A 27,185-nucleotide genomic window follows, 5' to 3' on the forward strand; every position below is an offset into this window, starting at 1 on the left:
TCGGAATGCCTGCCTCCATTTCGACTCCCAGTACACCAAATGTCTCTCTGCCCCAGCCCTCTGGTCTGTGCTTTCCTTCCTCTCTGGGGCTGGCTTCTCCCTGCCCAGGCCTACTACAATGTGGAGTGAGATGGGAGACCCAGTGCCTACCTTAACGAGCACTTTCGTCAGCCTGAATCTCCCACACTGTGGGGTCCCTCGCTGCATTTTGGTCCGGTTTCCCTGTCCTTTATCTCTTAGGGTAGCTTACAGGACTGTTCTGCTCACTGGATAGTGAGAGTCCATTTGTCAGCCTTATGACCTCTCAGGCTGGCCCAGTGCTTAGCACCGTGCCTCAGCCAATGGCCTCCAGGAGGATATAGCCATAGGGCTATCCAAGGGCTGGGGTGCGTGACTGTAGTCCCAGGTACTTGGGAGACTGAGACAGAAGGGTCACTTGAGCCTAGGAGTTCGAGGCCAGCCTGGGCAACAGAGTAAGACTCTACCCATTAAGTAAATAATTAAGCAAACAATGAAATAAATGGAGAATGTACTGGTCATAAGGGCATTTATAACCCACTATTATTATAAAGCACACTATAAGCCCCAGGGTGATGGGGCTACATTAACTTCACACAGAAGCCTGGAAGATTGTTTTTCTCCTTAGCGAATACACATGGGAATAGCAGGCCAGGGGCAGGACACACCACTCTGCCTCTGAAGCAAGAGGGATAAAGCCAGGGTTCGTGTTTCTCCTTCGAGAAATTAGGTCACTGGGTGTCTTAGAGAGCCATGCTAATCACTTCTCTTCTGGCCTAAATATCTGGTAATTATCTTAGTTTTTTTTTTTCTTTGCTAGACTGGGCTTCCTAAAACAGTTCATCTGTGCTGTTACTTCTCAGCTCCAGCTTGCTCAAGATAATATTAACCAACATCAAAAAGCAAGGCTGCCCCACCCGGCCTGGTGCTGTATCAGTTCAGCCTTTAACCCACATGAACTCCTTACCTCTTCGCAGAGGCTCCCAGGCTGGTCATTCTGTCACCCTGTTCACAGGGCTAACCGCTTCCTGGTGCCCCTGGCCTCCTCACTAGGTCCCTTATTCCCCGCTTGCTGTTTAGGTTGTGTTCAGCCAAAGACTCTCAGAACCAGTCAGCACTCCAGATTGGTCCCAGTTCCCCTGCCCTCCCTATGCACATATACATATACATATACATATACATATACATATACATATACATATACTTGTTGTTGATCATGTAGCTTGGCTATAGATCTAAGCGTTGCTCTGAGCTCTTTTCCCCAAGGCTACTACTCTACCACTTTGAGCCACAGCTCTGTTCTCAGTTTTCTGGTGATTAATTGGTGATAAGAGTCTCATGGACTTTCCTGCCCCAGCTGGCTTTGAACCACAATCCTCAGATCTCAGCCTTCTGAGCCACCAGCACCCAGTAAACAGCAGAGTCTTAATGAGAACAAATACAATGGTGGGGACTCTATGCAGCTCATGCTATTAGAGCAAGTGCCCGATGCGAATCACGTCCAGACATGAGACGTTTGTTGCGGTTTATGGTTATGGAGACTCTTCTAGTCCAAGGTTAGTGGACCCATCACTTTGGGCTTTGCACTTTTGGGTGCAAGAACTGATCAGCTGTCAGGGGACCCAGAGTAAAGCAAACTACTCACTTTGTGGTCAAAAAGCAAAGAGAGAGAGAAAGGAGAGAACAGGGTTCTAAAGTACTCCCTGGCACACCTCCACTGACCTAAAGCCTTCCTGTAAGACAACAACCACGACTCTTCCTCCTCCTCCCCCTCCTCCCCCTCCCCTCCTCCTCCAGGTTCCACTGCAGCTCCTGATAATGCCAGCCTGCCCCTTTAGCACCAGGACCTTGGTGGTATGTTTAACAACCAAAATTGAGCAGTGACAGAATCTGGTTTTCAGGACTCCTCAGAGCAAAAGCAGCGAGTCAAATCTTACTAGATGGAACTCAAAAGGCCAGCTTAAAAAAAAAAATTAAAAAAGAGTTGTTAAGCCAGTCTGAGTTCAAAGGCTTAGAGATGAGGATGGCTGAAGGCAAAAGTCTTGGTTTTAGTCCAGGTCCCTCAGTGCTAGTGGTTCTCACAGGAATGAGCAGGAGAAGATGGATCCCTCAGCTATGCAGGAGAGAAGAAGAGGACTTGGTTTTGTCTGGGCTCTCAGTGAGTTGCACAGAGTCCATCCATACTCGTTCCTCAAGTCTACTGATTCAAGTGCTAATCTCATCTACAAATACCCTCACAGATACTCCCAGAAAGAATGTTTACCAGCTATGTGGGCCTCCTCTAGACCAGTCAAGTCGACACATAAAGTTTCACCCTCCCACCCACCCTCAAATGCCTACCTGCCTACCCGAGGTCAACAATGCTCACACACCTTGAAGTCATGACTTGGATCTGGACTCCATGAGAAAGCTCTCTCTCAATGCCTGTTGTACTTGGAGTCAGAACCACATGCTTTAGTGTTTGTGCCTAGAGTTTGTGCATACAGGAATGTGTGTGTGTGTGTGCGCTGCATAATCCAAGGGCCTGCCTGGAGCCCCTGCCTCTTGCACCCCTGCAAGGATCTTCCCTCCCTTCACAGGCCCATGGGGGCCCAGACTCGCTGCTAGTGGTCAGAGTGGCCAGCCCTTGTGGAGAGAAGAGAGAAGCAAGTCTGACAATGAAGATGGCATTCGCCAAGGGAAACCAAGAAGAGAAATGGCAGGGGTGAGAGGAGATGCAGATGGGGAAGGTCTCTCCTCAGAAGCAGGGCAAAAGACACCTCCAATTGCCAAAGCAACATGTGTTTAAAAAAAAAAACACTAGGTGAAGGCTGCAGGTGGGCTACAGTTCACATGGGTATGGATGGAAAGCAGGCTCGGGGCTGGAGCTTGGTGGGAGAGGAGGGCGGCTTGTGTCCATGTGCTGATGGTTTTGTCCCTTAGCACGGGGCTGGACAACTTGTGGGACCTTCAGAGGTATGTGAAGGAGTGGCTTAATGAATCTTCCAGAAAACAGATGAGAGATGGAGCATGGATGGGGGAGTGGAAGGGATCCCACAGAGGGAAATAGCTATTCAACCACCTGGGTGGGCAACAAGGATTTGGAGATGGACGAGACTAGAAATCAAATTCTCTGAACTCTCAAAAATTTCCGAAAGCAAAGCCTTCATGTGGACAGTAAATGTCCAGGAAGATGTCACTTGACACAGGGCACACACATTGATCTCGCCTGTGAATTCTTCGCTGTGGTGGGAGAAGGGTCTCCGTGGAGGGGCTGTGTGGGTGGAAGGAGCCGTCAGGGCAGCTGTGGGCAGATGGAAGGCCAGTGGACAGAAGCCAAGGAGGGCTGGACCACGAATCAGGTGGACAGCAAGTGACAGCTGCCCTCTTTCTTGCCATAACCATGGTTTATTCACCATTTAACCTCTGCTTTCTTTGTGTGTGTGTGTGTTATTACTGGGACTTTCACTCAGGGCCTGGGTGCTGTCTTTGGCTCTTTCGCTGAAGGCTGGTATTCTACCAATTGAATCATAGCTCTATTTCCGACTTTATTTTTGTCAAAGATAAGAGTCTCATGGCCTATTCTGCCCAGGCTGGCTTTGAACTGTGATCCTCAGATCTGAGAAGCTAGGATTACAGTGCCCAGAACTGTTCGACTTCTTCATCCAGGGGCTCTGGCCTGGCGAGGAAGACTTTCCACAAACAAAGCCATCTACTCCAGGCAGGCAGGAGAGGCAGCAGTGGGGGTAGAAGTGGGAAAGCGAGCTTGAGCAGGGTAGAGTGATCTGCTCACAGGCCTGGGTGAATTTCTGGCTATGGCGCTTGACTGCTGGTAGGCATCGAAAGGGCAGTTCTCCCTCCCTGGTATCGCATAAGACACAGGCCTCTCAGCGTCGGCGATGGCCTCTTTTGAGCTTCCACCCTGAGACTGGGCCCTGCAAGCTGACACTGGCCCTGGTGAATGGCCCTATGGAGTGATCTCAAATCTATGTTGCCATCTTGCTCTGTGGCCTTGGAGGGAAGGGGGACATGGAGGAGGGATGGATTCCAAGTGCCCATTCCTCAGCCTGGACTGCAGACAAACCCACTGAATTATCAATATTATTGTTGTTAATGCCAGGCATCAGTGGCTCACGCCTGTAATCTAGCTACTCAGGAGGCTAAGATCTGAGGATCATGGTTCCAAGCCAGCTGGGGCAGAAAAGTTCCTGTGAGACTCTTATCACTCAAAAACCAGAAGTGGTGCTCTGGCTCAAAGTGGTAGAGCAGTAATGTTGAGCAGAAAAGCTCAGGGGCAGTGCCCAGGCCCTGAGTTCAAGCCCCAGGACCTATGATTGACTCACACACACACACAGAAATAGTTTTAAGCATTGGGATTTGAACTTAGAGACTCATGTTGCGAGTACTAGACCACCAGAGCATTACCGCTAATGCTTCTTGTTGTTTGCTTTAGTTTATTTTTCAGATAGGATTTTTCCATGCTGGCTTCAGTCTCCAGTCCTCCTACTTCTGCTTCCTGTGGAGCTGGGGTTTCAAACCAGCACCACCACACCCAGCCTTTGACTCCTATTTTAACCCATGTGACTGCCAAAACCATTCTGTGGAACTCAGGACATGGGGCTTCAAGTTACATTAAATGTCCTCCCTGCACACACAGGGAAGCCAGGTAGAATGTAAGCTGTGGTTTGTTTGCTGTTGAGATAGAAGCCACCAGTTTCTTCTCCCTTACTGGGGAGAATGTGGAGACTCAGAGAGGGTAAGAGTGATGGTCAAGGTCACAACACTCAGCAGTGGAAGCGACAGGAAGCTCAGCCCAGCTTCCCCTCCTCCACATCCGGTGGGGGTGTCTCCACCCCACCGCCAGGGAGCAGCTGCTGGAGCAGCCGCTGAACACCCTGGAAAAGAGGCACGGACCTAATTTCCCTGAGGCTGATTGATGGAAAGAGCTCTCTCTCTCTCTCTCTCTCTCTCTCTCTCTCTCTCTCTCTCTCTCTCTCTCTCTCTCTCTCTCCTGCTACTGCTTTTATTATGAAGTGTGTTTGTGTGCTTAAAACATCTTTTGTCAGCACCAACTTTTTCTGCAACTGAAGCAGAGAGAACACTTGGGGATCACTTCCCTCCTTGTGCCTCTTAAGTTGCATAGCATAAAAAGCCTCTGCTCCAGAGGGGGAAACCGTAATGAATGACTCAGAATAACTCTGCCAAAAAAAAAAAACCAACCCCAAAATGTAAGGCTTGATCTGAATGGCAGAGGGAATGGCACCTCCCCATCCCCTCCCTGCATTTCCTGGAGGCGTTTGGAACCAGCAAGGTCCCTCCACAGTCCAGGCTTCCCAGGCAAGAAATACCACTGCCCAGTCATTGGACCTAAAAGTTGGTCTGTACAGGCACTCATCCCTGTCATTGATGTCTCCATCCTTCCCTTCTTCTACAAGGAGACTGGTCCCTAATCCTATCCCTGTCCTGGCAAGACATGTAGATAGAAGATTCCAGAAGCCCATCTCATGGGTTACATTGACTCATGCCATGGGCAGGGCCTTCTCAGAACCCAAATACAGATGAACCAATATAGCTTAATTGAACCTGATTTAGTATAACTCCATCCCTAGGTTGTCAGAAGAGATGGTAGGCTTTGAGTGGACATTTAATCCCCCTGGATGTATACGGAGCTGAAATCACCAGCGAAGCATGCGCCAACATCGTAAGCATGTTCAGTGGATGCTGCAGATTTCCCTGTGGAGGGCCCAGGCAGAGTCCTGACCTGTTCTGAGAATGCGTCTCCTCGGCCAAGCAGCCAATCAGCGTCAAGCTAAGGAGTTGGGGGGGGGGTGGCGTCCCATCTAAGTGTAATTTGGAGTTGTGGTATGGTCTGACTACTCTGCGGTTGCACCAATTTGAACACAGCCAGCTTGAAAGCTGCTAAAATGAACTCATTACTCAGCTTTTATTTACCAAATACATTTTTGATGCTCTGAATCACGCAAAGATGCCAGGGGTCAGAGAGAAGAGGGCACTGTGAACGGGTTGGTATGTGGGATAGAGAGAGGGAGTCAGAGCCTACACTGGCCTGATGTCCTAAGTAAGCGTGATGGTAAGGAGACATTACCACCATCAACACCAAGGCAGCTTTGTGAAGCACAGGATGGATGATCCCCTGTCCTGGCTGCGATTTAGGTCACATGCTTTGGGGTGGGGGTGGGAATCGATCCCGTGAGTTTAAGTCAGTGCCAGGGTGGCCAGCAGGTCAATGAAGTGAGGGAGGGAATGGCTCCTTGGCCCTCCCCTCAGATCTGGGGGAGCAGCCTGCTGTCACTACCCCTCCCTCCCCTATTCCCATGTATGTTCACATTTGACCCACTTTCCCCTCTATTCAAAGGCTCGACCCAATTCTCAAGCCTTCTCCCCCACAGTTCTGACCCAATTTCCTTACCATTTCCACAAAGGCATGACCCACTTCGCCTCCTGTCCTCCCCCACCCCCAACATGCCACATCTCCCTCCAGCTCTGACACTACAGGTCTGGCCTCGATTCCACCCCCAAGCTCCCCATCACCAACGTTCCTCTTCCTTGTTTCCCCAACATTCATCCCCTCCCCGCAAGCAGAACGGCTGGTCCTTCCTGTGGCCATGCCCTCCCCAGCCCAGCCCCTCTGATCAACCCCCTGGGGCTCCTACCTGCTGTTCCCCAGAACTTGAACTGACCCCCCTCATTTCCCAACCCTGCTGGAATTTGATCTCACCACAAAGCCTTTTCCTAAGGGAACACGGGGTCCTCCGATGTGGATCCAGCCAGCATTCCCCTGCCCTGTGACTCACGTCTGTAATCCTAGCTATTCAGGAGGCTGAGATCTGAGGATGGGCATTCAAAGCCAGCCTGGCAGGAAAGTCTGTGTTAGAAAACAGGAGGTAGAACGATGGCTCAAAGTAGTAGAGCGCTAGCCTTGAGCAAAAAGTGCTCAGGAACAGTTCCCAGGCCCTGAGTTCACATCCCAGGACGGACAAACAATAAAAATAAAAACAATGTATAGCCGGGCCTGCCCCATGCAGTCAACTAGTCCTGACACTGCACAGCTGCCCTGCCTCGATCTGACATTCCCTTCTTATTCTTAAAAAAAAAAAATTTTTTTTTGCCAGTCCTGGGGCTTGAACTCAGGGCCTGAGCACTGTCCTTGGATTTTCTCAAGGCTAGAGCTCTACCACTTGAGCCTCAGCACCACTTCTGGCTTTTTCTGTATATGTGGCACTGAGGAATCAAACCCAGGACTTCATGCCTGCTAGGCAAGCACTGTACCACTTGGCCAAACTCCTGGCCCCTTTCTAGTATTTTTACTTTTTATTAAAGAAAAAAAATCTGCGATTAGTTCTGGGTAAATGCAGCATCCTGAAAGCCAGGGTCTGAAGCCCTCTTATGAAGGTGGAGAAGTCAGCCAGGCCTGGCCACACTACTAGCTCAGCTTGTGAGGACGCCAGTTAGGCCCGGTAAGAGGTTACCAGACATGGCTCTCCACGGACTCCACTCTAGGCTGCTGCCTAATTAAAAAGTAAATATGTTTCAATTATCACAACTGATTTTTATTTATCCACTAGGAACCAGACCGTAATCGTTCACACATTTTACAGTGATCAGGTGATCACTGTCAGACTTGGGGCCTGACTGGGTCATGAATCAGCTCCCAGTGGCAGAGATGCAGCAGGGCGTGGGGCGGGAGGGAGGACTGGAGGGGCTTGGGTTCCTGAGAGACCACCTCTCCTCTACCTGCCACTCACCTACGAAGGGCAGAGAGTCACCAGTGGCCTCGCCCTCTCTGGTCTCTGACCTGAGACTCTGAATTGAAAGGTGGGACTAGAATGGGAAAAATCTAGGTTTTCTGCTGGAATGATGTCAGGTGTTAAAGGCTTGGGGCCTGGGTGCTATCCCGAAGCGTTTTCACTACTTGGAGCCACAGCGTAACTTCAGTTTTCTGGTGATTAATTGGAGATGAGTCTTACGAACTTTTCCTTCCTGGGCTGGCTTTGAACTGTGATCCTCAGGTTTTAGCCTCCCGAGTAGCTAGGCGTCTGGCTCCCTAATTGTCTTTTAACATATTTTAGCTGTTTTCTTCCCCTTCCTTCCTTCCTTCCTTCCTTCCTTCCTTCCTTCCTTCCTTCCTTCTTTCCTCCCTCCCTCCCTCCCTTCCTTCCTTCCTTCCTTCCTTCCTTCCTTCCTTCCTCCCTTCCTTCTTTTGTTTTGTTTTTCTTTCTGGTGCTGGTAGTTGGGGCCTGAACTCTGGACCTAGTCACCATCCCTTAGCATTTTCACTCAATGCTAATGCTCTACCATTTGAGCCACAGCTCCATTTGGAGCTTTTTGGTGATTAATTGGAGCCTCTTGGACTTTTCTGCCTGAGTTGGCTTCAAACCATGATGGTCCTCAGATCTCAGCCTGCTGAGTAGCTAGGATTACAGGTGTGAACCCCCATTTTAGTTCTTAGTTCTTTTCTTTTTTTTTAAGTTCAGGGCCTAAGCACTGTCCTTGGATTTTCTCAAGGCTATAGCTCTACCACTTGAGCCTCAGCACCACTTCCAGCTTTTTTCTGTGTATGTGGTACCGAGATATCGAATCCAGGTCTTCGTGTATGCTAGGTAAGCACTCTTATCACTAGGCCAAACTCCCGGCCCTAGTAATTTTCTTAATGATTATGTTTGATGCTCTAGACTTAACCTATCTCATATCTTCTTGCTCTTCTTCTTTTCTTTGTCCTCATCCCCCAGCCTCCCTTTGGGCTACTTTGGCCTGGAGAGCCTTGAAGTAAGGATGTGGCCCCTGGGGGAGAGCCACTGAGCCCGCTGGTTTGAAAACATGGCCTAGATTGTCCCTAGATTAAAGTATGCAATGCTGTTTTGAATGGGAGGTTTTTCACAAGGAAGAAGCCAGGAAATTCTTGAACAGTGGGTGCCTGACACTTCCACTTGAGTGCCAGTCTTCAGAGAGCCCTGAGCACTGAGCTTCTCTTCCCTCATCTGAAATCTCCCTCCAGCTCATCTCCCTCATCCCCCCCCCCATCCCCACCCCACTTCTCCATTCTCTTTTTTTTTTTTTTTTTTTTGCCAGTCCTGGTCTTGAGCTCAGGGCCTGAGCACTGTCCTTGGACTTTCTCAAGGCTAGAGCTCCACCACTTGAGCCTCAGCACCACTTCCAGCTTTTTTCTATGTATGTGGTACCAAGAAATCGAACCCGGGTCTTCTCGCATGCTAGGCAAGCACTTTAACCACTAGGCCAAACTCCCGGCCCCAGTCCATTCTGTCTTTTTTTCCAAATCTCTGCCACCACTGGTGCCTGAGCTCATGCCGCCTATAACCCTTGCTATGCAGGAGGCTGAGTTATGAAGATCATGGTTTAATGCTAGTCCATGAGTCCATGAGCCTAGGTAGTAGGAATGAAACTCAAGATCCTGTACTCATGAGCCAAGTGCTTTACGTCTTCAACCATACTTCTAGTCCTTTTGGTAAGTTTTAGTTCAGTTTGGTGTTTCCTCCAGATGAATGCTGGCTAACTCTGAGCTGTACTGGAACCCCGATTCCTCCTTTACCTGCTATGGTTGGGATTACTGGTATGTGCCATTGTTCTTGGCTTGTGTTTGAGATAAGATCTTACTATGTTTGGCTCTGGCTGGCCTCACAGATGCTGTTTTGTCCCACCTCTACCTCACATAGCTGGAATTATAAGTGTGAGCTACCATACCTAGTGTTTTACTTTATGAAGACTTCCTTTTCTGTGTATTCCCACACACACTTTAGTCCAGGTTTTTGTTTTTGGGTTTTTTATTTTTTTGCCAGTCCTAGGTCTTGAACTCAGGGCCTGAGTGCTGTCCTTGGGCTTTCTCAAAACTAGAGCTCTACCACTTGAGCTGCAGCACCACTTCTGGCTTTTTTCTTTTTCTTTTTTCTTTTTTTTTTTTGCCAGTCCTGGGCTTGAGCTCAGGGCCTGAGCACTGTCCTTGGACTTTCTCAAGGCTAGAGCTCTACCACTTGAGCCTCAGCACCACTTCCGGCTTTTTTCTATGTATGTGGTACCAAGGAATCGAACCGGGTCTTTGTGCATGCTAGGCAAGCACTTTAACCACTAGGCCAAACTCCTGGCCACTTCTGGCTTTTTTCTATGTATGTGGTACCAAGGAATCGAACCCCAGTCTTCATGCATGCTAGGCAAGCACTCTACCACTAGGCTAAACTCCTGGCCCTTCCCAGGATTCTTGATACAAACATTTCATAAACTCTGGCTGCTGAAGGGTGGGTTGTCTGGAATCTGAAAGCCTTGGGGAAAGTGGATAATAGAGAATGCAATGAGTGAAACATATTTGCTCATATAATTAAGAACATTGCCGCCACGATTATTTGGGATTGTGATTAAATTGTAAGAGCAAATGAAGCCAGCTTCATAGTGAAGGCGCTGCAAGTTAGTGGACGGGTTGGAGAGGCCTGCCCTAGTTTATCACTGACACTCAATCATGCAGTTATAAAACCAAGACAGCCACACCAGCGATCCTAACAATGGCAATACATCTTCCCGGCATGGATGGCTCTCGCTTGGCTTTAATTGAAGAAAAGCTATGGAAGTGTTTTCCCTCCTTTAAAAAAAAAAAAAACCTTCCTTCCTTCCCCCCCACCCCAGGCCATCTGTCTGGCTATTAAAGTCCCATCAGCTTCATTGTGAGAACAGTTACTCCCCCCATGCCTGCCATCCCAAAGGGGGCTCAAGAGCCAAGTTTTTCCAGGCGACTCTGGTCTCTCTGAAGGCAGCTGCCTTTGCTCTCTTGCCTTTCCTTCTTGGTGTCTCAGTTCTGCAGAGATCAGGGATCTGATTTGCTCCAGGCCTTGTACGAATGCCCAGAAATTAGTTGCTGTCCTTACTAAGGTGGTGATTTGATCTACAGTGTCAGAAAAGACTGTGGCTCTTCTCAGTGGGCTAGGGGGCTTACAAGGTAGTATTGGATCTGCAGAGGATGTGACCGTCAGGGCAAATTTAGTGCTGACCTCATCCAAGATGGTGAAGGGGATGCCCCAGAGCGTAAGAATCCACTCAGGAGGGCAGCGGCCTGGGCTGGCTCAGGCTCTCTCCTCACACTCCTGTCTTCCTGTATTCTCCTACATTCTTCTGTGTTAGACCAGATGGTCACTGCTGCCCTTCCTCAGCTACACCTAGGTACACAGTATCATTACAGAGAGAGAGAAAAAAATATATATATATGTATATTTGCATTGCTGAGATTGTGGCTCTAGTGTCAGAGGGCCTCCTAGCAAGCAGGAGGCCCTGAGTTCCAACCCCAGGAAAAATTGCATCCACATAGCATGGACCCTGAAATATACTCTAGATATACTGGTTGATTCACACAGGTGACTACTGGCTTCACAGGATTTGGGATCTACAGAGATGGGCCAGGCTGGAACCAGTGCCCCAGCATAGAGACACATCAGTGCACAGACTGAACACCGGAGGCTGATCTGTTTTTTTTTTTTGCCAGTCCTGGGCTTGAGCTCAGGGCCTGAGCACTGTCCTTGGACTTTCTCAAGGCTAGAGCTCTACCACTTGAGCCTCAGCACCACTTCCGGCTTTTTTCTATGTATGTGGTACCGAGGAATCGCACCTGGGTCTTCATGCATGCTAGGCAAGCACTTTAACCACTAGGCCAAACTCCCGGCCCCGCTGATCTGTATTTGAAATCCTTCACCTATGGAGTCTTGGAGCAGAGGCATCTTTAGAAGACCCCAAAAGGAACCGGGGGGGGCCTTTTCCCCCAGTACACAGCAAGGGAGCAGCTGCCATCTCTTGCAGTGGTCTGAACCACTGTCGTGTGTCTGTGTCTGTGTCTGTGTGTGTGTGCGTGTGTGCATGTGTATGTGTGCATGTGTGCGTGTGTGCCAGTATTGAGGTTTGAACTCAGAGCCCTCTCCCTTAGATTTTTTTTGCTCAAGGTTTGCCTTCTACCACTTGAGCAACAGCTCTATTTCTTTCTGTCTTTTTTTTTCTCTTTTTTTGCTGGTTAATTGGAGATAAGGGTCTCTTGGGTTTGTCTCTCTGAGCTAGCTTCAAGCCATGATGCTCAGATCTTAGCCCTCAGAGTTGTTAGGATGGCAGGTGTGAGCCCCCGTGCCCTGTTCCACTGTCGTTACTTGAAGGCAGATGGGCTCTGTTCTGAAGAGCCCAGCACTGCATTCGGTGATACACTCTCAGAGTCCCAGCCATTCTGTGGGTGGTCCCAGGACACCTCCCTGTCTTTCCCAGTGTCTCCTTTGCTACCTACATCACAGAGCTTCTGAGAAGTGGCGGGAGGTGGGGGGCAGCAGCCCCCACCTCACCTACAAAGCCATTGTTTGGACAGGTGCATTTACAAGGTATATAGTGGATCACAGAGATGAACTCAGATGACCATTCAGACAAAGCTAAGCTAACGTCTCCTTTTTTCTCTAATTAAAAATGTCTGCAGAGTCTATGATGTGCCAGCACTGCTGGAGCCAGTTCATTCTGACCCCAGCTCAGCCTCCCACGAGCTGGCCACGCCTTCAGAGTGCACTGAAACCCTACAGCCTCCAGCACAGGAGCACCCGCCCGAGGCTGGGGGGCTCTGCTGGCCTTGCAGCTGAGAGAAGGTGGGGGGAGGTGATGCCCCTTACTTCCAGCTTTGCTTAGTAGACCCCAGATTCACATGGAAATCTTGGCATGGAATGCCCCAGAGCCATTTTCCACCACCACAATTCAGAAGAGAGGGACCCTATGTCACTCAGGGCTATGAATGGACAGGATGAGGTTTTGATGGGGGAAAGCCAGAAGAGTCCAGAGCTATCCAAAGGAACAAGCAGACAAGACAGGAAATGAGCTGAGAGACTCAGGAGGGCGAAGTCTGAAGGTGAGGACTTTATCTGCCCATGAAGTACCAGGGAATGTGGGTGGTAAGTGCCCTTGGGTTATGGCCAAGTCCCTTTCCTCTCTAGGCCTCAAAGATCAGGGAATGTGGAGTATAGCAGCCCCATGAGCTGCTGTGCCTTTCTGCCCTTCTTCCTTCTCATGAAATCATCCAATCTCCAGTGTGTCACTGGGCACGTGGCTCCCTGGATTGAAGGTTACCTTTTCCAAAGCCCAGGGCTGGTGGCTCACACCTATCATCCTGTTTCGGAGGCTGAGATCTGGAGAACACAGTTTGAAGCAGGCCAGGTAAGAAAGTCCACGAAACTCTTATCTCCAATGAACCACCAGAAAACTACAAGTGGAACTGTGGCTCAGAGCGGTACCATTCTGTAGCTTGCTGTGGGGGCTGCATGGGCAATGGGTGGAGCTCTGGAAGTCAACATGTGCCATGAGGCTAAGGACACAAGACAGGAAGGGTCGAGCCTGCATTTCTAACAAGTTTTGGGAGCCCCCCACCCCTGCCCAGGCAGACCCTGGACCTCAAACCTCCAGATCAGCTGAGGGTTAAGCCATTGTTCATTTTATTGTTCATTGTTAATGATAGTGAAATCTAAGCCTTCCTGCTGAGAGTTCTAAAGTCCTGTCATGGGCTGAGGAGGGGGCTGTGGAATTCTCCCAGCCATGGCTCCCTGTGGGATACTCCTGTTCCCAGTCCTGCAACCGTGGGGAGTCTCCCGTGTTCTGTTATCGAATGCAAGACAGCAGTGGACTAGAGAGATTCGTCATGGCCCATTGCTACCTTGAGTGGGAATGAGGGGGCAGAGGTGGGGCAGGACGCCTGCAGTGGAGCTGCTGCTGGTTTGGGAGGTGAAGGAAGGGCCCCTGGCTGTGGAATGTGAATGCCTTTCAACGTCAAGAAGACAAGCACCCAGCTTCCACACTGCTGACCCCGATGTCAGCCCCAGGAGACCCCAAGGCCACACAGCCCAGATTGCAGAGCACGCCTCACTGAGCTGTGCTGTGCTGCGGGTGGGCCAGGCCCGACAGCAATGACAGCAACGGGCCCAGGAGATGGGCCGTTCACAACAGCAAAATGGCCACTGGCTGACTTAAGGAAGGTGACACTGGGACAGCTCTCAAGGCAGGATAGGACACAGGGCACAGAAGATCCAGCCATGGGCTCTCAAGAAAGTCTCCCTTCCCTCACCCCCTCCTGTCTCCTCTCCAACCATGAACTCGAGCCTTGGCTGACACAGGCCCATGTGGTGTGTGGAGAACAGTGGGTGATTTCCTGAGCCTTTATCAGTGCTCACCTGGAAGGAGTACGCAATCCTGCCCTCACCTTTACCTTCAAAATCCGTCTCACCCCAGCCTCTCCTCCTCCTCCTCCTCCTCCTCCTCCTCCTCCTCCTTCTCCTCCTCCTCCTCCTCTCTCTCCTCCATCTCATCCTCTTCACCATCACCTCATCTCCATCCCCAACCTCCTCCTCCCTCCCCCTCCCCCAGCCTCCTCCTCCTCCCCATCTTCCTTCTCTCAGTGTCATCCTTGTGCTCATTTTCCTCATCCTCGGCTTCATTTTTGTTGACTGAATTCCTACAGTGGGCCAGGCCTGTCCCAGGAGGAGGGACGTGAGGGGTGAGGTGCTCAGGCAGCATGGAGGCCTGACAATGGTCTGGGGTGAATGAGTGAGTGAGTGATGGGCAGAGGAGAAAGTGCACAGAACACAGGTCAATGTGGTGAAGAGACATGGTGTGCACAGGTGGAGAAAGAAATCAGAACCATGGTGTAGAAGATGGGTCCTGGTCTGGGGTGCTCAAGCTGCTGTGGAAGGAGGGAGGAAGGGAGCAGGAGACCCCAGAGAGGCTGGGGCAGGGAAGCCTCCCAACCCCAAAACTGCAGGACAGGGATGAGCCTGCAGCTGGGTGTGCTTGGTATTTTTAGAGCAATGAGAAGGTGCAGCAGAGCTGGGCATGGAAGCATCCACCTGCTATCCAGCACTTGGGAGGCTGAGATAGGAGGGTTATGAGCTTGAGGTCAGCCTGGGCTACCTAGTAAGATTCTGTCTCAACAAGAGGAAAGAAGGGAAGAATGGAGGGTGAGAAGCAGGGAGGGAAAGGAAAACCTGGCAGTCCCTGCATTACTCTACCCTGGGTAAGGAGTAAATCCTTTCAAGCTTCAACATGTCCGAGACTCCTTCATGCCGGAAAGATCAACAGACATTTCTGCTCAACACTATTCTCAAGAGACATTTACTTACAGATTTGGGTTCTCAGGGAAAACCATAAATCATGAAGTCATACACTGCAAGACTGAACCCAGGTTTGGGGGATCAGGTGGGCTTGGGTTGGACTCTCAGCACTGTCACTTTGCTGTGTGACCTTGGGCAAGTTGCTTCATTCTCTGGGCTTCTCAAGACAGACATAATGGGTATCACAGCTCGTATCTTCGGAGTATTGGCGAGTAAAGAAGAGTGCGTTGGGAACGAGGAGGAGGCAGCCAGCAAATGACTCTCATGACTATTCTCCTTACGGATGAGGAGCTGTTTGGTAAGGTCACCTTTTCTGCAAAGATAGTGGTGAGAAGTAGGGGAGGAGAGTTGTGAGGGACGATTGGAAAAGGATAAGGGATGTGGTGCATCCTGGATAGGAGATGGAGACGGAGGGCAGGGTGGGGAAGGAGTCTTCCAGCAGAGAAGCATGCTAGAGCACAACTGGGCTAAAGAAAGCTCTGCCTTCTGGTGGGCACTGCCTATGGCCAGGACAGAGCGGGGCTGGCAGCCGGGTGCCAAGGGCACTTGGTGGGCACAGTGGGGTAATAAGGGGCCAAGGCCACAGAGCCCTGCACCCCTGCAGACCTTGGATCTGACCCTGCGTGTTCTTGTTGGCATCTGGGAGACTCCCCAAGGTCACAGAAGGTCAGGGAAGATGGAGGAAGTGTCCATAAGGAAATGTGCTGGCCGCGCCTCCAAGTCAAACCCAGCCAGCTAAGTCAGTACCTCAGGCCAAGGGGTACCAAGCCAGACTTTCCACCCAGAGGCCCTGGCTTCCCATCAGGCTCTCAAAGCTGGGGGCTCCCAGGGCTGAGGGTGGAGGGAGAGTGCGAGAAGGAAAACACCTGCTGTTTTCACATGGTTTCAGAGTGGCTCCGGCCAAGCTAGGAGCAGAGACTGGTCTAGAAGACACGTGGGGATTTGCCTCCCAGCCTGGCTACCTCCATAGCTGGGAGTCCTGAGTTGGGCCTCAGGGCCAGGCAGTGGGTGAGGCTCTAGGGCTGTGCACCAAACAGATACCACTCTGCTTTCAAGGGGCCGATAGTCTGCCAGGACACGCAGATCAGAACCACAAAGGATTTAAAAAAAATACGGAAAGTGAAATGAAAGTGAGAAGGTGAGCGGACCAGGGGATACATGCTTGACAAGGCAGGAAGACCCTTTAGGAAGGCGACATTTGATCCGTGGCTTTCTGTAATTTTGTAACCATAAGACCTTGCACAAAGTAATGGTGAGGAAAGCTTGTTAGCTGGGCCTGGTGGCTAACTGCTAGCTACTTAAGAGATTGAGGATCAGAGTTCAAAGCCAGCCTAGGCATGAAAGTCCAAGAAACTCTTTATCTCCAATTAGTCACCAAGAAAACAGGAAGTAGAGTTGTGGCACAAGTGGTAGAATGTTAACCTTCAGTAAAAAGGTTCAGAGACAGGGCTGGGAGTTTGGCTTAGTGGTAGGGCACATGCGTGAAGACCCGGATTCGAGTCTTTGGTGCCAAATACATAGAAAAACAAAGTTGGAAATGGTGCTGTGGCTCAAGTGGTAGAGCTCTAGACTTGAGAAAGTCCAAGGACACTGTCCAGGCCCTGAGTTCAAGCCCAGGACTGGCATTAGATAGACAGACAAATAGGAAGAAAGAAAGTTATACAGAGGTGAGAAGTAGGGAATCGGGGTGTACCCTTATTGTGCCCTACTTTTAATCCCGTCTCCCCTTTACTCTTTCTTCTTACTAGGACTAACTGGTTCCTCAAACCAGCCAACTCCCTGCCTTGTGTCTGGCCAGTGAATCTCAAAACTGTGACCCAGTCCTTATCCCCTCTGCTGGGCTCTCAGTGTCCAGGTGACCCAGAGATTGGCAAAGCCAGCTGTGACTCCCTTGGCCTGCCACAGAGCCAGGTTGCTCTGTTCTTTCAAGCTAAAATGCTACGAATGTCTCCAGGAGGCCTTTCTGTCCCCTTGGGGCTGCATCTCTGCTGCCTGCCAGCCTCCCCATCCCTACCTTCTACCTTCCAGCCATACCACACCCCCTCAGGAGGGAGCTGGCTCTGCCCTCCTGGCACCTGTGTGTCTCCATGCATGTGGCTCCTCTTTGAAGCTCCCTTCCTTCTCTAGCTCGTCGTCCATGTATGATCAGAACCCAGCTTCCCCAGGCGGGCACCCCTCCCTATCCCAGAATCCCCTGTGCTATGCTTCCTGCCGGGCACTTGCCTGAGTTCTCCCCTCCACTCTCCGAATCTCAGCAGTCTCAGCTAGTGCCCTGGGGACAGTGGAAGGCACACAGCTGCTCTCTCCAGCTTCCTTGTAGAGACCACAAGGAAGACTCCTGCTTGCTGGTGCAGGGAATGGGGGAAATGGCTCAGGCTCTGCTTGTTTCTCCTGCCAGCAAGGTAGTTTACCACCATCTCCTCCTGATCAAGCCTTGTGCTTGACATTTCAATGTCTCTGAATTAGATTGTATTTTATAATCAGTGTGGACCTTGAATTTGTTTCCCCCTCTCCAAAAGGCAGTGTTTGGGTAGATGGGTCATCTGACCATTGGCAGTGCCTTAGAACCGAGAGCAGACAGAGAAAGTCACCCAGGAGTCCAGAGAAAGGAGCAGTGGGACCAGTGGGGACCCCGGAGTTCATGGCAACTCCACGGGCCAAGATGTGGGCACTGGCATGGGGAGCAGAACTCACAGCTCTCTGTTGTCTTTTCAGTCTTGTGTCTGCAACAGAGACCCGTTCACAGTCCACGGCCCTGAGTGTGAAAGACGCCAGGGATCTCTAGAAGTATGTGGAAGGTAATAGTGGGAACAGAGGTCTGAGACTGTCTGCGCTCCCAGGATGTGGCAGATGCTTTGTGAGACGCTGGTTCTTTGGGGTCCCCTTCTGGTACTCCCCTGGATGGCCCTGGAGGCAGGGTTGAGGCCTGGGGAACTGGCTGGCTGGCCTTCCCTCGGGTGCCTCTCCATTCCCATGCCACCTCCTCAGCCCGTTCTATGTGCTGCGCCCCTGGTGTAGTCACAGAGCAGATGCACACAGGTGAGAGTTGTTCAATTAGGGACTTTCTGTCTCTTAAGGCTCTAAGGACCCTGAGGCCAGAGACTCTAAATGAAGCTGCTCTCATTATGAGCCCAAATCCTGGCCTCCAACTCAGGAATTTGCCGGGGCTCATCAGAGATTTAAATAATAAAATAATCAGTGGATCACAGCCAGAGGCTGAGATCTGAGGTTTGCAGTTCGAAGCCAGCCCAGGCAGGAGAGCCTGTAAGACTCATCTCCAATTAACCACCAAAAAAGCCAGAAATGCAGTCATGACTGAAACAGTAGCTTTGATGTTAAAAAAAAAAAAATCCGCTGGGTGAGGTGGCTCACGCCTGTAATCCTAGCTACTCAGGAGGCTGAGATCTGAGGATTAAGGTTCAAAGCCAGCTTGGGCACAAAAGAACCTAAGACTCATCTCCAATTAACCTCTAGAAAAGGGGAAGTGGGGCCTGGCTTAGGGGTAGGGTGATAGCCTTGAGCGGAAGAGCTCAGGGGAAGCACTTAGGCTGAGTTCAAGCCCTGTGACCCTCCACACACACACACACACACACACACACACACACACACACACACACACACACATTCTCTCTCTCTTTCTCTCTCTCTCTCTCTCTCTCTCTCTCTCTCTCTCTCTCGCTCTCTCTCGCTCTCTCTCTCGCTCTCTCTCTCACACACACACACACATACACACACACACACAATAATAAAATAAAGACGAGTGAATAAACTATCTGATTTGTGGCTATAAACTAGACTGTGTGGTTCATGTGAATATGGATTTTTGACCATAATAATTAATCAAATTTTTAGGAGATCCATTGAGTTCTGAGGAAGTAAACAATCTTTGGTCTTACAGATGTGCATGTCTCTTTGTCTCCACACCCTGACGGTGAAAGAAGACACTGGTAGGAGCTCTGTGCCAGGGTGGGGACAGACGCTGCCACTGGAGTGAAGGCTAGGAAACACGCTCACCTCTCCAGAGGATCTGGACCCAGCACCCCCTTCTCGGGGACTTGCTGCTTTCCTGCTCCCTGATCTGTGTCACGGTCCCTGCCATGTAGACCCTCTGCTTCTCTCTTTTTCTTCTCCTTTTCTTTCTCTCTTCACTGTCCCTGGGCTTTCTTCAAGGCGAGAGCTCTACCACTTGAGCCATCGCACCAGTTCCGGCTTTTCTACATATGTGGTACTGAGGAATGGAACCCGGGTCTTTGTGCATGCTAGACAGGTACCGAACCACTAGGCCAAACTCCCAGCCTGGAATGCATTTTTTTAATGCTGCTTTGGCCATCACTGTCTAGTGGAAGAATCACCCCTGGATAAGGAAAAAGTACCTCCGAGAAGGAAGATGGAGAAGGGGGTGGCTGGGGACCACTGGCTGTGATCACAAACAAGATGTTCAGAGATAGCAACCACCCGACAAAGAGGCTGTCATACTTCCTTTTTCTATAGAAGGGAAAACTGGTTGGGAGATGTCTGCTGGCTTCACATCTCACAGCCCCTCAGGCCTCTGAGTAGACAGCAACCCAGGCCTTCCTTCGAGGCTCCAGAGGGCTTTCACTAGAATGGGAAGCGTACCCTGAAAACCTGGAGTTACAGGGGCCACAAATTGGCTATTTTTGTGGATATGATATCTCTCCTAGAGATAAAGAAGAGGTGCCTGGCAGGTATGGCCCTGAGTTACATGCCAGACATAGTGTATCCACAGTTCCCAGGACAGAGGGATCAAGGATGGAGTTCTGTTCCCTATGAGGCACGGGGTGGCTGGTGTGTGTGTGTGCCAGCAAGTGCACGTGTACACATGGCATGTCTGCAAGTTTGGATCGGGGCTCAGCCTTCCCCAACTGCTGCTGTTGGGTAAGCACTCTGTAGGGCATGCTGCAGGAAGCAGACAGACTATCATCCATCTGTGAGTACCCATAGGAGCCACAGGCCAGGGTACCTCCCAGAACCTCCCGGAAGCTTCCAGGATGCATGTGATATAATGGAGATGTAGCTTCTCTGGTCACAAAGGCCATCCAGGATGTTGTCCTGCTGTGTGATCCTACCGTGCCTGTCCACCTCTGGCCACGGAGTGCAGAGCAGAGGCAACTGAACTTGAAGGGAAAGGTTTGGGTTTGGCAAAATAGGCAAGAAAAGCTAGGAATGAAGGCCGGACCGGACTCTGGGAAATGCCTAGTGAGAAGCCAGACATGGATGGAGCTTTCAGTTGTGGAATAAGTACAGTCCATTCTACGGTCTCATCCCTGCTCTGCCCAGAAAGGTCTGAGCTGGCTGACAGTAAGATGGAATTGAACTTGGGCACACTTTGACAGCAGACAAGAGAAGAAAATCAACGAGTTATTTCTTCTCCTCCCCACCATGCTTATTGGCTGCTCTTCTCCTTTCTTTGAATAATGTGTCTTTACCTGAGCCATTCCAGAGGTCTGCAGCTCCATCACTGACTACTTTTGACTTTTCTTATTTTCATAATAGAGGCATGACTCAGAATGTTTTTAAAAGATATTCCAGGAAGAACAAACAAATCACCATGACTTCTTCTCCCACACCCCTCTCTCCCCCTTTCTGCTTTTCTCTTTCTCTCTCTCTGGTCTCTCTTTCTCTCGCGCGCGCGTGCTTGATGGTGACAAATCCTTCTAATTCATTTCAAGAATTTTATAAACTGTCAAATCGGCCCATTGATAATTATTCCTTGTATACCTACTGTGAGCAAAGCACCTACAGAAAGCCAGGTTATCTGAGGATTACTGAGCCACGCACACAGCGCCCAGGTCCAGTAGTACATCCATGCCAGCTCACCCACACTCAAAGCACAAGTGTGTCCAGAAATACTGCTGGTTTCCCTAAAGGCTTTCTGCAGAAGCAAGAAGGCTATAGCTGAGGAGCCCCTGGAATCCTGAATCCCATCCCAACCTCACAGGCCAATCAAGGGCTTGGCCAGATCAGGACAATTGAGAGGCTTCTTACTCAAAGAGACTCAAGCTGCAGAGAGCCTGGCATAGCTGCCATGACCAGCCTGTGGTAAGCAGTGGGGATAGGGGACAAGAGTTTATTGACTCCAGAGGAACTGGAAATTTTCACAGAGGGAACTTATTAGCCTGAACAGAGAACAAGATTTTGGCTTAGCCTTGTGTATCTAAGAGCAGAGAGCAAGAGAAGAGAGGGACTGGAACTGTCTGCTCCAGGCCCTGCAGTGCCGCTGCTGGTTTCTCCTCTGCAGGGCTGGCATCTTTGGAGAGGGTAGCCATTGCCTTTGGAGAGGGGAGGAAGCAGCGAGAGAGAGAGAGAGAGAGAGAGAGAGAGAGAGAGAGAGAGAGAGAGAGAGAGAGAGAGAGAGAGAGAGAATTTCTTGCTGCTCTTGAAGACAGTGTTTCTTCGAGATGACAAGAGAGGCAAATGTCCTCAGTGGCAAGCCAGCGTGTGGGCTGGACACACCACACCATGCCTGGAACAGGCTGTTTCATCGTCCTGTTTTAGATCGAGCTGACTTCTTCCCTGAAAGGCCCAGTTCATCTCTCCCCACAGATAGATCCAGCTGTCTCCACAAGTTCGGGCCTCTCTCTCCCCGCCCCCAACCTCTCTGCAGCCACCTGTATCCAGGTACAGCCAAGCTCCCCAGTCCCCACCCTGCTCCTCAAATCCCAGCCATGACCCCTGCCTGCTAGAGGTCAAGTTCACAGTCACTGCTTTGATAGAGGGAGAAGTACAGGCTGAGGGCTCTTCTCCCCACCCACGTGCGTCCTGAACAGGTGTCATCGCCTTCTCATGCCTGCAGTGCCTTGCTGCAGGACAGACAAAGAAACATTTCCTATTTCTTCTTTTCATCAAGAGGTGACTAGAAATAGTCATCTCAGGAAATGAAAACAAAGCCCTCCTGAGAAGCAGAGAGGAAAGGAGATGGGGGGGTGGGGTGGGGGCCAGGGCTCAGGTTGGTCTGCAGGTTGGCGGGGTTTGGTAGCTTCTTGGAGAAGATTTGAAATCCGTTCCCTCATCTAGAAACACAATTAAACAGTAGATGGTTCTTTTTTGGAAAGTCCAATTGCTCGTGGGAAAAAAAAATAAACTAAAAACTCAGGCTAGAGATGGCCCCAACAAGGCCGATTCTTTCAAACGCTCAGACAAAAGTGAACATGCCAACAACCCCAAGCCCCAGGTGTGCCCAACCTTTGACCTTAGGGAATCTGGTTAGCCTGAAGAGAAGAACCATAACACCTTCCAGCCACCGAGGCCAAGCGCCCCAAGCTGCTCCCAAGCCTGCAGAGCCCTGTGGAGATAGAGGCTCTGGAGGTGGAAGGCCAGGTCAGCCTGAGCCCTGAGCACCAGGCCTTCCTGCCTGGGTCTTAGCGACACGTGGAAAGTGTTAACCCTGAGCTCTCCCCTCACCGCCTGGACGCAAGTGCCTGGGATGGGCACCTGGGGAGGTCACTGGAGCCAGTGCCAAACTCACAGGTCCCGTGTACCCTCAGAAGGGCTGCAATTTGAACCCTTCACAAGCAACTGGGCAGGGAAAGGAGTGTGATTTGGAGAGAAACTTGAAGGGGGCAAGGGTGTGGGGGGGGGTTGGGAGCAGGCAACGTACAGGGAGATCTGAACACAAAACAGAAGGGATTTTAATGAAAATACTTCAGCCTTTTAATGCACAAGATCCAAAGCCATCTCTAGTCTGCTTGTCTATGGGGGAATTAGGAGATGGTTAAGAGATCACAGTATTATGGATTTGTAAATAAAGCCCTGATAACAAAGTATATTTATACCAGCGTGCCAATCTCTGATTAGATTTCCAGTAAAATAAATAAATAAGTAATAAAGTCTGGTCTTTCCTCTAATCTCTTATCTACATGCCTCCATCCCTTTAACTAAAATCCAGGGAAGGCAAATCGGCCCCATAACCATCGCTCCAAAGCAACCCCTCATTTAACTTTGCTTTCCTTATCTTCTTTTGGAATAAAAGTCTGTCATAAATGTTTAATTAAATGGAAACAGTATTTCCATTGCTAACCACTAGCAGTTTGAAAGGCTTTTCATTTTTTTTTTTAAAGAAGGAAGAGTGAGTGATATGCATGTGCTTAAAACAGTCCCTATTAATTTCCAGCTCTCGGCCGGGTGTCTGGGGGAAGAGCCACGTAGGATTCAAGGAGAACTCCTCTGCAGAACCCGGTGAAGGCAAAAGCTTAGGTTCAGAAAGATCAGCAAATGCAGTATGCGTCAAAAACACCATGGCTCAATGAAGGCACTTAGCTATTCAAAACATGTTCAGCCATCACTCAACCATTTCGCCAAGAATGTTGGGAGGAGAGGGGGAGAAACGACACGACATTTGTGCCCCATCCCAGACATCACTGTCTCCCCCAAACAGCAGCTTTGGGGCTCCATTTGGGTGAAACCCAGGGGCTCCATCCATTTGTTCCTCTCTCTCCTCCCCCCTCCCAATCTCCTGGCTTCAACTCTGCATTACCATCCCTTTTGGAGCTTAATAAACGATCCTGCAGTGCCCGCTTCCCGACACTGCCTCAAACGGCCTCCAGTCTTGGTTTTGGGAGCCTGTGTTCCTTTGGCTGGCTCCGGCCCACAGACATATATAGCTATGCAAATGCAGTCTCTCATGTTAAAATCTGTTACTAAATGCAGCTTGTATGACCTGCAGAGTTTTTTGTTTTTTAAATCCTCCTCTTTCCTGTGCTTATTAGCGTGTCCTAAAAGCACATGGCTTCATCTATGACCTGATCTTCCAGCTTTTACACTGCAGGGGCCTTCTGACCCACACAACGCACATGCCTGCACAACCCTGCAAGATCGAGGCCAACAACTGACACCCCTTCCCTGTGCCTCCCGGCGCCCCTCCTTCCCTGGGCCCTCCCCCCTCCCACACACACAGTGGTGACCCTCCTAGCTTCAGGATAAGACATGTCTGTCGCTCTGGGTGGAAGTGACTCGGCACACAGCCCAAACCGCAAGCGATTGCTGTTTATTAGAACTTGGGCTTGTTTCCTGTGAGAGACGCATGTATTTTTAGACTTTGTCAACGTTTAAACACACACATCCACACATGCAGTCAGCCACGGCGAGCGAATGCATGTGGCTCAGACAGATTATGAAATGCTCTTGAACTCAGCTTGGGATCTTGGAATCATTAGGATTTATCAAATGAGGATTCTTAGAAACAACAGATTGTTTGCTCGCTTGTTTTCCTTTTTTTTTCAGGGAGAGTTGCAATTGGAGGATGTGTCTGGGATTTTTTTGGTGTGTTAGTTTTGTTTTGGGTGGTGGTGGAGTGGATAGGAGGGAGGAGGAACGATTTTGAATTCTTCATGGCCAAAAGATGAGCAGTTTGGGAAGGAAGTGCCTGTTTACCTCTCCTCATCGATGGCACTGCTAAATCCAAAGGCAGATGGAGCCTAATGATTCCCAGGCAAGCCGAGCCCTCCATTTGACTCCTCAAGACAACATCTTGCTATTTCGTACTATCACAGAGATTATCTCAATGAAGAGGCTGGAGGGAGGAGGAGATGGAGGCTCAAGAGTGGAGTATGGGTTTTACTTACTGATTTTCCCCCCCTTTCCTCTGAAACAAACCCCGATCAACCTTGATGTGTGGTAGAAGGAGTGAAGTGGTGGTGGTGTGGGGAGAGGATGGTGGAATGTGAAGGGGACTTATTTAGAGGTGGGGAGGGAGGGGGAGTGCGGCGAGGAGGGGAGGGGTGAGGAGAGGAGGGAGAGAGGGAGGAGGGGGGAGTCAAATACCTTCTAGGCAGCAGGTTCTCCATAATCCAGAATGGGTCATAACTTCCTCGTTCTTTTTGCTGGTCTCATTCTCGCTGACACTTTTGGTCTTGCAGACCCCCCTGGAGTAGAGCCAGTAGTCCGTTCCCACAGCTATCGTCATTAGGCTGAAGGCAGCGAAAGCACCAACAGTAGTCAAAAGCATTTGTACACCTCGGTCAAACAGCCCCATAATTCTTCATTATATAAACACCCAACCGACTTCTGGTTCTCAGGAGCTTGTGTGTGTGTGTGTGTGTGTGTGTGTGTGTGTGTGTGTGTGCAAATACTAAAAGCAAAAAAAAAAAAAAATCAGAGATACTTCCACTACTAATATAATGGATATAGGGTAGAGAATATCCAGAGATATCAAAAAGGAGGTAAGAAAAAGCTCACGGGAAAGAAAAAAAAAGAGTGTAAATTATAAAGATCACATGGGAAGAGAGATTCTCCTCTTGAGATCTGAAATTGTTCCAGTAGTTGCAGTGATTATTTAAAAAAAAAGAAAAGAAAAAGAAAAAGGAAAGAATCAAATAAAAAGACACCCCCCACCCACCCCCAAGCGAGACGCCTTAAGCTCTTTTCCTAAAATTCTGGTCTCCAGTTTCCATATGGGATCGCTAATTTAGAGATGGCCTCCACAGTGAATTCTCAGAGCCATGTCTCGGGACCCAGACAGTTAGAGACCGTGGGAGTCCCTCCGCTTTTCGTGCTCGGCTCTGCGGCCTGCGCCATGAAAAGCCTTGGCTTTGCCAGTTCTCCTCTGGAGGGGCCCCCCGGGCAGTGTGTGGGGGGGGTCCTCGGGAGCTGTCCTTTCAGATGCGACAGCCCAGCCTTCTGCCAGCCCCGGGTCTCAGCGGCGCCTGCGTGGGGGTCTCGCCTTCCATGGCCGCGCGCCGGTGGTGGCAGCGGTGGCGCGGGGCGGGCGCGGTGGCGGCGGCGGCAGGACGAGCAGCGGCGGCGGGTATTGTTGTGTCGGCGGAGTGGGGGAGGGAGGGGGTTTCTCCGGGAGGATCGAGGCGGGGTTCCCTCCCCCTCGGCTCCTTCTCTCTCTCTCTCTCTCCCCGCAAAGCTCCCGGAGCGAGGGATCCGGTGTCTGCTGCAGGCTGGGCCGCCGCCTCCTCCGCGCCGCGCCGCGCGCCCCCGGCCGGGCGCCCGCCTCCCCCTGCGCCCTCGCGGCCGGCCTCCGCCTACCGCATCGCCGCGGTGCTGAACTGGACAGCTCCCGGCTCCCGGCTCCGCCCGGCGTCCCGGCTCCGGCTCCCCGCGCCCGGCTACCGGCGCCGCCCGCTCCAAAGCTCTGCTCCGCTCCGCTCCGCTCCACTCCGCGCGCCCGGGCTCCGCGCCCCGCCGCGCCGCGCCGCGCAGGGCAGGCGGCCGGCCAGGGGGGACGGGAGGGGGGCGCCGGCCGGGCCCGGGCAGGGCGGGGGACCGGGGAGCCTGGCCTCCCTTTACCTCTCTTCCCGGGGCTGAAATGGGGGCTCTCCGGGCCAGGAAGGCGTAGCTGGAGACTCTCTCTCTCTCTCTCTCTCTCTCTCTCTCTCTCTCTCTCTCTCTCTCTCTCTCTCTCTCTCTCTCTCTCTCTCTCTCTCTCTCTCTCTCTCTCTCTCTCTCTCTCTCTCTCTCTCTCTCTCTCCCTCTCTCTCCAATCCTCTCCTCTCCTCTCCCCCCTTTGGTATCTCTTCCAGCTCTGCCTCCTTCTCATCCCATCTCTACGTGCCCAGCGCTTCAAACACACCCTCCCCAAATCAGAGTCGGCCACACAACTTCAGCCCGTGCCTTCGGAGGGCCCGCGCCGTCGCTCCGTGGTTTCCCCGAATCATAGGCTCCACTCGGCTGGCTTATCCATTTTTGCGTGGAGGAGCGGGTGGTTGTTTTATTTTGTTGACTCGGTTAGACACTTCGGTCTCTTTTGTCTCCATCTCCCTCTCTCTGGCCAGGGGGGTGGGGGTGCACCACCGTCAGTGGCACTCTGTAGTTTTCCTGAAATTCACCTCCTGCTGCTCCACAAGCAGACATTTTGGGAAGATTAGGCGAGGACAGGGTGCAAAAGGGTGACAGATGGGGGTTGGGGAGGTGATTTATTTTTCATCTCCAGGATAAACGTGTTTGCAGGGGAAGTGGCCGACATGCCAGCCGCTCTAAGTTTCCTCTGTCATTCATGAACTGGGTAGGAAGAGAGGAAATAAAAAAATCTCACCATATGAACACTAAACCCCAGAACCTCCCTCCTTCTCTGTTAGTTGGGGATACATTCCA

At 50.9% G+C, this 27,185-nt stretch overlaps 1 protein-coding gene across 1 annotated transcript in view; it reads right to left on the minus strand.

The window, feature by feature from the left end:
• Positions 1–26,492, minus strand: part of Cacng2 (calcium voltage-gated channel auxiliary subunit gamma 2) — a 96,279-nt gene extending 69,787 nt beyond the window's left edge. The window contains exon 1 of the mRNA XM_090328636.1: positions 24,909–26,492. Within this exon, the coding sequence (XP_090184762.1) occupies positions 24,909–25,119 (211 nt within the window). The 5' untranslated portion in view covers positions 25,120–26,492. The remainder of the gene's footprint in view (positions 1–24,908) is intronic.
• Between the last annotated feature and the right edge of the window lie 693 nt (positions 26,493–27,185).

This window comes from Megascapheus bottae, chromosome 2, assembly GCF_031878675.1.
Source record: "Megascapheus bottae isolate mThoBot1 chromosome 2, mThoBot2.hap1, whole genome shotgun sequence".
NCBI lineage: Eukaryota > Metazoa > Chordata > Mammalia > Rodentia > Geomyidae > Megascapheus > Megascapheus bottae.